Raw genomic sequence first — 11393 nt, forward strand, 5'->3', positions numbered from 1 at the left:
TATAGTCATTCTGATGTGCTGCTTCATGTAAACACTATTGTTCTTTTACCGAAAACCACGATAGCAGGAGTCGTATTTCCCAAGAATAAACTCATTAACTCCCCACATTACACAATTAAATATGAATTCTTAAAAACTTCAGTTCTTGTCCTACAATGGACTTTAGCCAGAAAAAAAAAAGAATTAATTGGACATTTAACACTTACAATGATCAGTCTTTTTTAAACCATGGCTTTGCTAAGCTAACTCTGCTAACTACCCAAGTCCACTTTAGTAAAGAGTACTCACAACAAAAGTTACTCAGTGTGTGTTTAGTTGAATGCAACACTGATATAGTTGCAGGAATTGAAGCAAGACTTATTAAAACAACCACTGCCACCTATTGGAAGAGCATTTAATTGTTTCTTTTATTCCACAATACATGAAATAGACTAAGAAACTGTGTAGGTGGAAGCTCAGGTATGTAGAGAGAACTGCATACTGTAGTTCATTGTTTCCCAAAGACTGGGTTGCGGCCCGCAGGTGGGTCTCAAGAGATTTTTCTTGGGTCGTCTAACATCATTTCCCACTAGTTACGAATAATGTCTATTGACTTGGGTCATGAAAGTTTGTGACTTTTAAAATATGGGTCCCCACAAATGAGGTTTGGGAAACACTGCTGTAGTTCAATTTAGATTGAGTTTGAAGTGCAGCAAGAAAAGATTGTCCTCCGCTCCTACTACACATGCACATTAAATATTTGCTCATTTTTAAAACTACAAGACTCGTTTCTCACCTTCATAAAACCCAAGTCAGCCCAATGACAAGTTTTCAATTGGCCAAGTTATTTCAGGAGCTGGATTTGCTCAGCCGGGTTGGCAAACACTTTTATTGATTTTGACTTTGACCTACAAAGTTTGTCCAAGAATGAAAAGGCGCTACGACAACAGCAGAGGAAGCCCGGCTGCTTACCCAAGAGGCTGAAAGACTGATATGGAAAAGGAACACAATGGGAAGAGGGAGACGTTAACTGTGTGCATATGGAATAATTGTTGAAGTTAAATATAAACTAGTACGTGGGAGATAATAACAGTTGACGTAAATGATACGTGGCTCCACTTTGTAAAGGAAACTTTTCCTCAGCTTTCACACCTGAGGGAACAGACCATGTGTCAGTGGGAGACCTTATCATCAGCAACAAGAGCAACACCTACAGTACCATTAAATTGCTTACAGCAGTTACTGCAGTAACATAGTATTGATACGGGGTTCAGGTGTGACTTTCCTTGCGACCTAAAGGGCAAAGACACTGTAATGTATGACACTTCCTTATACTGTACGGCCTCCTCCACTTTGCCAAGGTAATTATCCGTAGACACAAGGTTAGAGAGGTGTGGGAGCAGTGATCAGACTATTTTCCACCGGCACTCAAACGGCTCATTTTATGCACTAATGGATGAGGGCATCTTTTATGAAGTGTAAATCCTTTGGATGGGACGTCGTGGATGCTAACGATGTGACTGGCACCTTGGTGAAGGCGGGATCTCAGCTGTTCTTTTGTGAGCAGTCTTCACAGATTCAATATTGTCAAGAACATTTCACCATGTGGGGATTGATTCCTTTAGTCAGTGCTGAAGATGGCACCTGTCTGTCTGTCTGTCTGTCTGCGCCCACGGAGCGCATCTTGTGACAATCGTCGTACTTGAGAAATTCCAAACACATCTGGAAACTCTCTCGGCTAATTTTCTCCCGTGTGAATTCTCACTTCTATTAACGTCAAGAATAAACACACGCTTCACTCTTCCCTCCGTCTCTCGCACACTTAATCACTAATCAGCTTTCTCTGCCTGCAAATGTTGTGAGAAACCGTGCAGGATGTGGGTGTTCATTATGAGAAGGCTTCCTCACCTGCTCGTCACTTACAGATTAAGGTCCCCCACAGCAGCACGTAAACAAAATCATAAATCACCGACGCTTCTCCCTCCACTGCCTGACTGAAATTCATGGTTCTCAGCCTTACTAAATCATAGTAGATGAGTGCCCAAGGGAGGCTGGAAGGCTAATACACGCTGGCCATGAATCCTATCAGCAGCAAGGCCAGTCCTATATGTCTAAATATAGTCAATCCAGAGATGGATGGTCTTAAGCTGAGCGGCTGGGGAAGGAAAGAACACCCATAAGGCCGCGGCGTGTTGGGTGATTGTAAAGAGAGTTTAAGTTAAAATTGTAATGCCACAGGACAATTTGAGGGGGCATTAAGAAGAATGGCCCCCTTCTGGTTCACACTAACAACTACGTCCATCAGTCTCTCTGTGATGTATTTTTCTCGGCTCTATTCTATAAGACCTGGGGGTGTATGTGTGTGTGTGTGCGTGTGTGTGTGCACACAGCCATACTGGTATTCTGTGTTTGTAAACAAAAAGCATGTAGCTCCTCTTCCAGCCCTGCAGGTGGCACTTTAAACACAGCTCTGTTTAATAGTCCAGTGAACCAGTGTATAGAGATTAGAATGGATCAGAATTGATCAATTCCAGTTCCTATATGGATATTGATTTTAACCCATAATAATCCATTATAATTTAATTAAAACCAATGCAAAACCAATGTCCCTCCACTTTTAACCCATAATAATCCATTAAAATTTAATTAAAACCAATGTCCCTCCTAGCATAAGATTTTTTTAATTTTTTAAATTTTTGACTCATTTCTTTCTGAGATTAAGCATAAGATATATATTTTTTATTTTATTTTATATTTTTTTTTAATTTTTGACTCATTTCTTTCTGAGATTTCTTTTGTTTCTGTTGATGCAGCTACAAGTCCCTGTTTTTTCTGTGTAATTAGATTCTAATCTTGGTGGTATTAAAATGCAACAGGACCACACCCAGTTCAAGGTGAAGCACTGAAGATAAATGAAAGCAGCCACATGAGCGCAGCATGGTGGCGACATCTGTACAACATTATTATTAAATGACAACTAATTTGTCCGTCAGACGAGGGCAGTGATGAGATCCCCCATGATCGATTCCCAAGCGCTCTCACCGTAATTACCATAATCATTTACATATAATTGAGGAATACGCCCACTGTAAATCAGTGGCAGCGAGAGACAGCCATATGTAGTTGTAATCACTTTGGCCTGAAGTGACGGGACTGCCGTTAAACTGCGAAAGGTCATCTCTTTTCACCGAGGCATCTGGTTAAAAGACTTAAAAGACTTTCAGAAGTGCCAGTGTCATCTGGGAAACCAGCCAAAATAAAGTTTATGTTTGATCCAAGTGACGCAGCGCAGTAACACCTCAGCTACGGAAAAGTACAAGAAGAGACGTGTCCTCTGCAAGGACAAACGCTGGCATCAGGTACAAGCTCGGCCCTGACGGAGTTCAGCCGCCTGCTTCTGTCAGAAAACAGGATTCTAATCTCTTAAAGGCTGAGTTCAGGGAGAGATAAACTCTTATCACATCATAAAATGTGTTAACAGGAGTTATATTTACTTTATAAATATTAAAATATACTTTCTTATAGCAGTGGGGAAAGAAACGGAATCAGGATGTATGTTTAGAATAGTATCTTCATCCTCCTCTATGATTCATATGCAGGAAGTGTAACAACGTCAATTACATCAGTCATGCACGTTGTCTAGTATGTGACTTGACTGATGCCGTGTCATTTTTTTTACACGTCGCCTGCATCCAGTGGACTGTAAAAAGCTGTCAGTCATTCTGCTTCCTAATATGCAGTGCTTCATCATCTATATACGTACTAAAAAAAAGAAAAAGAGATTCATATTTAAAATATAATGACCTGGAACTAATAATTTGGGATGATACATTTCTCTACATTGTGAAATGCTCTGACATGTTTTTCAACATACTACAGGATTGATTTACACTACTTAAGGAACATTAGTATACCCTCAAATGTCTGTTCAAGTGAAACAACCTTATAAAACACTATTTTATACCTAAGTCCAAAAATGTCTCTACATTCACACTACACAAAGTTTTCAAAAATATTGGCAATGTGATGCTTTCTGATTTATTTTCCAGACAAACAAAATCCTTACCGTATCAAACATGTTGTGAAAAATGTTCGGTTTTGTCTCCCTCCTCTGGTGGAAAATGTCATTACACGTTGTTTCATAGAAAAATTAGAATCTTAGAAATTTATTGAGATTAAATGAAAAAAATAGGTTCTGTATAAAAAAAATAAACATAACAAGTAAATAAAAAAACAGGAATAATTTAAGACAAGCATTAAATAATTTTAGATGCATTTATTACAAGTATGTTAATCTATTTTAGGGCTTTTTGGTTTGTAATATTTGTGATAGAACTGCATAAAAACTAATTAGAAGCTACATATGAATAATTAGACGAGATTAGACTCTTCCTACTAAGATGTAAACAGGCTGTAAATTCCAGCACCAAAACTCATAATAACAAGCCACCATTAAACTCATTCATTTGTCTAAAAAAACCTGCAGAACTTTGCCAACGGCCGCGTTGATTCTAAGTAACTCTCCGACACACATTAACTGAGTGATAGTAGACTTTATGGTGGAGAATGAGCCTGATGTTTTTTTTACGAGTCCAGCCAACCTTCCAGATCGGCTCATAAAACTGTTTCACAATTGTCTGTGAAGGAGACGTCCTCCAAGTAAAGCAGAGTCTTTACAAGCAGCACAGGTGGAGGGGGAATTCAGGAAGAGACAGCAGGAGAGTCGTGTTTTTTTATGTCCCAGGTAGATGGTGTGGCTGATCTACCAGTTTCTATTCTGGAGTGAGAGTGAGAGCCTGTGGGTGAATTTAAAAACAAACACAACTGAACTGTGAATCAGTTTCTCTTCACCGTCGAGTTGGGTGTTTGGGAGGGGTTGGAGAAGGTGGGGGGTTTAACTCCTAAATCCTCATGCTTCATTTTCAAACCCTGTTGCTGTTTTGTTGAAATAAAATATTAGGTTTTCTTTGAGGTCAGAACGGTTGCCTTTTTATCTTTTCACATGCCCATATTATTATTACAAGTTCTATGCAACATGAAAACATGCCCATATTATTATTACAAGTTCCATACAACATGAAGATGTTCTACGTATGCAAGAAATAGATTTACAGGTGGAACCTTGTCACAGTGAAAGCAAAGTTTGAAAGTAGAGTTTGTGCCAGGAGTCCCAAACTTTTCTTTACTACTTGTTTACAACGGTGTGTTCGCTGTATGAACTGACAACACAGGGGGTTATTTCAGGTGGTTGTACGAAGAAGTAAAAGCAGCGAGAGGCTACAAACAAACTCAACCTCAACTTCTTTGGAAAAACAATACAATCTATCCAGATCTGCAGAAAAATATTTATTTTAGACCATCAGTAGACCAACGGTTTTATCATCCAATAATGAGACAAATCTCAAAATGTCATATATACAGTATATATATATACACACATAGTTATCGATGCAGAGAAAACAACTTTGAACCTACAAAGAGAAAGAGCACAGAGGGGAAGTCCGTGAGATCTCAAGGTGTGGCGGTGACTGTAAGTGCTGTGCAAACTCAACAACAAACAAAGAGTTCTTTTGTTGCGACACCTCGTGAGTTACGAGTTCTCGTCCTGTAACCTGAGCCAAACCCCTGATGGATTAAATATTATATTTATATATATTTACCTGTCAAATAAAAGTGAATCCATAAAGAGCTTTGAACTGAACGGTGAAAGGTCAGTTCCTCAAGTGACCATAAATTACTGTAAACAGGTTCTCTTCCTGCAGCCAAGCACTCACAGAAGAAAAATACAGAGAAGGGCGCCCCCTGTTGATCTGTATTAGCTATTGAACTGAACAGTCGGCAAAGGTGGGAGTCACTGGTTTAGTAACTGTTTTTTCAAATATAGCAATACATATAAAATGATCTATATTATATAGTACGCTGTATACGTATATTTGGTGTATGTGCATACTACAAGAGTGTGGGTGCATAGTGTATTTGGTGTATGTGCATACTACAAGAGAACTGCAGTATTGTTGACGAGACTATGTTATTGTTGGTAACCACACACACATGTAGCAGCAGGCTCCGTATCTGAGTGTAATTAAAGAGGATCACAGGCACGTGTTGAAACCAGTGTACTCTGTTTATATGAGTGCAGACAAATACATGGTTTCAGTTCTGTATATTCCCACAGAATAATAACCTGCTTGGTTTACACAGATTATGACGTCCTTATGCTAATGTTGTAAACTTGAGAATCCAACAGTCACTGCAGCTTAGGTGTCCAGGACAAATAATTATAAAATAAAATTGATTTTTTTTTTCTCATCTCTCCCTCCTAGTGCCCCTTGACGGCCCCCAAGGGGACCGCTACCCCCTTTTTTGGAAACCACTACTCAAAGCAATCACTGGGTGAGGGTAGAGTCCAACCTGGACAGTTCTCCAGTCCATCACTAGACTAAATACAGAGACAAACCCCCATTCTCACTCATACACACTTGCAGACGTCCTCTCTGGTAAGGCAGGAGCATTAACCACTGTTCACCCCCGCTGTAGCCGACTGTACTGGACACTGGTCTTTAACCAGTGCTGGTCATTTCTCAGACAAGACATCCAGTCATCTGATCAAACGTCCAGGAAGTGAAACAAATGTCCGTGTCCTGCCAGTGGCTGTTGGCAGGAGGATTAAACAGTGGCGTAAACAGAGGCTTTATCTTCAACTGTGGGGAAGTTTGACTGCTGGGAATGCTGGGAAAGGGGATTTGAAGCTGCAGCACATCAGAGTCCAAGCTTGTAGAAGCTTCATGAATGGACTTGTCTCTTACTTTCTTTCATCACGCCATTTCTCTCTCTTTCACTTTCATGCCCCAGCCCAACACCCACACACAGACACACACACACACAGTTTTGTTCATCTCTTAAATGACAGCATTGGCCTCACATGTCGTAGTCTCTCTTCCTTCAAGTTCTCTAATCATTAACCGCTCTGATAAAGTCTGCAGGAGGAAACAGTGCCTCTGCCTCAACACTTCGTCAAACCTGGAGAGAAACACACCAGCTTCTTCACTCTGCTCCTTACAGATTCAACAGTGGGCTTTTTTTAATATATTTTTTTTATTTCATTTCCCTCAGACACAGTGCGATGGATCTTAAAGCACTGCACATGCTCTGGCTCGTACCTGTGTTCACGCTAACAGCACAAGGTGAGTACGGTAAAGTCATGGAGTTTAGAACAACTCTGTTGTTATTGATGGAAAACAATGCTCTCAAAAAGATGTATTTTTGGACGTACAGTCGAGTTAGCCTCCAGTCTGCTGTTCTCTGGTTATATTCTGATAATGGCAGAGTTTGTTCTGTGTTCTACTGTAGGTTCTTCTTTAATCTGGTTCACAGTTTATTCCTGATCATTGTCCTGATGTAAAATGATACACTGACACTAAGATCAGCGCTCATGCACACACATAATGACTTTTTTGGTCACTAACTGTATGTAAAAGAGCTGATGAAGACTTTGACCTTTATTGATCTTTAATGTTTAATCCCTGTCGTCAGTCGGTCAGATTCAATCATCGTCCATCATCGTCTTCCACTTTGTCTCCAGGGCTGGACCTGAGCGTCAGTCCAGGGATCACAGCCAGGTGTGGCTCACATGTGAGGCTCCAGTGCATGGCCACCTCATCACGGAGTGGACTGTCAATCAAACACATAGGCTGGTACCATAGAAATACACCTGTATGTTATGTGGACAATCAGGGCCCCATTCTTTTCAACCAAACTGACCACTACTGTGAATACGAGGACGGACAGTTGTCTCTGACCTTTCCAAAACTGAAGCCGTACCAGGAGGGCCGCGACTTGGAGTCCTACTTGTGCAAACTGCGATCCAACCAAGAAGTTAAGCATAAATATACGAGTGTGGAGCTGGACGGTGAGAGTTCAATATATTTATGTATGTGAACGATCTCCAAAAAAAAACACTGCAGTAATGGGTACTGAACCTGTGTTCTCCTGATTTCTCTAGACTGTGCCGCAGCCGTCACCGGGGTTTTAACCACCGCTGGTCCTTCATGTACCTTCTACAACGTCTACCCTGACGGAGAAGTGCACTGGTTCCGTAGTTCAAACGATGTGTGGGTGGAGCCTTCGAATTCCAAACATCTCACCACTAAACGTGTGGAAACGGGTGGATATTTAACGATTCAGAGTAACCTGACACTCTTGGAGACGGTTTCCGGAGTGGTCTTCAACTGCTCCTTGAAGAGCAGCAGATCTGGGAAATACATCGCGAGTACTTTAATTCGGAGCGAAGGCCTTGAGGGGAGAGGTGGAGCACGTATGGCCCCACAATTCAAAAACACTGCAGTCAGATCACAGGAAGTGGTCACCAAGGCTTTGTATGTCTCTGTCATCTTGGCTGTCCTCAAAATAATCAGTTAAAAAAAATTAGCTTCAACTCAACCATCAGTCTTCTACATACATGGTACACAGATAGGACCGGATTACATTTTATATATAAATATATAAAATAAATATATGTAAATGAAAAGTGACAGTGTAACAGAGCAGGAGAGCTAACTTTGTTAAGAGCTAACTCAGTTTCACAAAATGACATTCACCTATGGCATCTATCTATAATAAGAATATATACGGAGACTATAAATAAAAAATAATCATTAAAGCATAGTTATATTGAAATGATAAAATCAGCAAAACAACATGAGAGTAACGGCAGGACCGATGTTACAACTAGTAACGGAAGCAACAGACAAAAAAAGGGTAAAAAATGATAAATAAAAAAAAACGTGTGAAAACAAAAACACCGATCCATACAACACCGTGAGAATTTATTCTGAATTCTGATGTCGTACTCATGCTGCAGGGATTATGGTTGGATACTGCCCTCTAGCGAACATGTGTGATCAGTGCGCCGGGAGCACCAACTGGGCTGAATTATTTTGCTGTGATGCATTCATTCAGGGAATGTGTAAAAAAATCTACTGTCACCAGAGTAATGGTGTTGATGCTGCTTTTAGGGGCAGGAGGAGAATGAGGTTTGAATTCGTGTTCCATCTTTGTGGCCTAATGGCGGAGGACAGATTCCACTGAGAGCCTCGGGTGGTGATGATTGTCTTAATGATGTGTCTAAGCTGTAGGCGGCGCCAGATGGAGCTCTTAGCCAGACGTCGCTGCAGCTCGAAGTCAACAGTGTAAATATTACTGGTCTACCTTGACCGTTCTGGTGTGATGGTCAGCATGACACTGACCTCGACCTTGGCCATGACTATAACTCAAAAACACAGCTAGTTATTAGTCATATTTTTAACTACTACTGATAAAAACCATGAACGGAAAAATGAACAATTAAAAAAATGTGAATAGTTGAAAAAAATGTTGTCTGATATTGTCTGTTTAAAAGGTAATTCGTTTCTGTGGTGTCGCTTTACAGGCAGCTGCTTATTGGTGTTTTTTTTACATTTAAATAAATGGTTTGTTGTGCAGTTTAAAATTGTGTTCATTTTGAAAAACCAGAAACACTTTGTTTTACATTTTTGGTTTTTGCATTTATATTATGAAATGTGTATAATAAGTCTGAGCTCTGATGAACTCTTAAAATTAAAGTTTTCAAATGTATTCATCTGGATTATAATGTTTTAAAAATCAACCAAAAGCGTTGGCAACACAGCAATAATTATCAAATTATTTAGACAACACACGTTTACATGTAATACCCACTAGGCGGCACAATTTCACCCCCGTCAGATGACTCCACGGTTCAGAGAAGGTCTCGATACTGAACATTTAACCCAGTCCGACCTTTTTGTTGTGAAATATAATAGTCAGTATGAGAATGAATTATCATATTTATTTGTAAACTGACATTTTGTTGTTCATTCATCCTTCTCCTGATTGGTCAGAGAAACAAAGTCAATCAATTGGCCAATTATCACCTCCAATAAAAGTCGTTTTTTTGGGGGTCAAGATCTTCTGTTACATAACCCTCCATATTGGAAGTTTCTTCCCATATATGTAGCTAACCCGACCAAAGTACACAGTAGGCTGTGTGTGTGTGTGTGTGTGTGTGTGTGTGGACTGTTATCTGCTCTCAGTAAGGTCTCCATTATCACCCTGGCAGCCTGGTGTTCAACAGTCAGGTGAGTGTCTCCAGCCTGTTATATCATACAGGAGGGTGGGGCTGGAGGACGGGTGCGTGTGTGTGTGTGTGTGTGTGTGTGTGTGTGTTGGGGGAGTAGAGACACGATAAGAAAATGACCCACTGACTAACAGTGACACAGGACGGACAGTAAAGGATGGAGGGATGGGCAGGGGGCGATAAAAGCCTGATTTCATCAACAAACAGCAGAGATGTATGCACAGCCCTGACAGCCTGTTACCTAACGTTACGGTAAATGGGACAGGGGGGCGGTGGGGGGGTCGAGGGGGGGCATTGGGGTTAATTGTCCAAGAGCTGGTGTGACCATGTTGATGTCAGTGGTCTGAAAACATCGGACCAGTCCAGAATCACAGAGTACTTTGAAATCATACTGTATATATATATATAACTATTCTATTATAGATTTTTTTTTTTTTGACAAAGTCTCTACATATCAACCCCCAGGTCACGTCTCGGTTTCAGTCGGAGTCTAAATTAATAGCTCGTCTGTGTATTTCCAGGACGGCACTTGTGAAATAAACATAGTTTATTGATTCTTCCCAGTAAATCACAGTCAATACCCTGGTGTCCTTTTGGGTAATTGCATGTAAATGTTTAAAAACCATGTTGACAAATGGTCAGCGTCTGAACACTAGTAGGCGGCCTAGAAGAGCGGACCCCCAGCTCCCGTCTTAAATTATTGAACGGACCAATGAGATTTCATCTGTGACTCTTGTTACGTAACAGTCTCTGAGGACTATAGTTCCCTCCATGTTTTACTTCAATAGTCTTCTGATTACCACATGTCAACATCTCACTCCTGACTCTAACTACCTGCTCCTCAGGGTCTGAGGAGAAAGACAGAGAATTCTGGGTAATTTGTGCTTGTTCTGATTGTATAGAGGACGGTGCAGCCAGCTGCTCCTCATTAGTCTCAGCATCCTCACAGTCTCCATTCTACAGCCTCTGTGTACTGTAGGTTTCGTAACCATGGCAGCTTCACCAATCCACCCTGAGAAAACACCTACTCTGCATCATTAATTAGTGCGCTAATTGCTTAGAAAGCTTGTATTAATGTGAAGACTCATTAGATCCTATAGTGCTGCTCTGAGTGCAGGGGAGAGACCAGTGATGAAGAGTGGCAGGAGTCGAGTGCTGACTCAGGGAAATATTACCATGGAAATAGGACAGAGGGATGAGAATCCAACATGGACGCTGACGCTCACACACCACCGTCAAAACCTTTAAAAATGAGCAGCTTTCGTACTACACTTTGGTTAAA

At 40.7% G+C, this 11393-nt stretch overlaps 1 protein-coding gene across 2 annotated transcripts in view; it reads left to right on the forward strand.

Moving 5' to 3' along the window:
• The window catches only part of LOC103383577 (uncharacterized), a 10768-nt gene extending 1177 nt beyond the window's left edge, over window positions 1–9591 (forward strand). Inside the window, exons 2-4 of one of the 2 annotated variants that reach the window (XM_008316763.3) lie at window positions 7093–7163; window positions 7562–7888; window positions 7982–9591. In XM_008316763.3, coding sequence (XP_008314985.1) covers window positions 7103–7163; window positions 7562–7888; window positions 7982–8397 — 804 coding nt within the window. In that variant the 5' untranslated portion in view covers window positions 7093–7102 and the 3' untranslated portion in view covers window positions 8398–9591. Of the gene's footprint in view, window positions 1–6118; window positions 7164–7561; window positions 7889–7981 lie in introns of those variants that run through there. The other variant, XM_025058919.1, reaches the window with a different exon arrangement.
• Window positions 9592–11393: the final 1802 nt, after the last annotated feature.

Source organism: Cynoglossus semilaevis, chromosome 9 (assembly GCF_000523025.1).
Source record: "Cynoglossus semilaevis isolate Cse_v1.0 chromosome 9, Cse_v1.0, whole genome shotgun sequence".
NCBI classification, from domain to species: Eukaryota; Metazoa; Chordata; class Actinopteri; order Pleuronectiformes; family Cynoglossidae; genus Cynoglossus; species Cynoglossus semilaevis.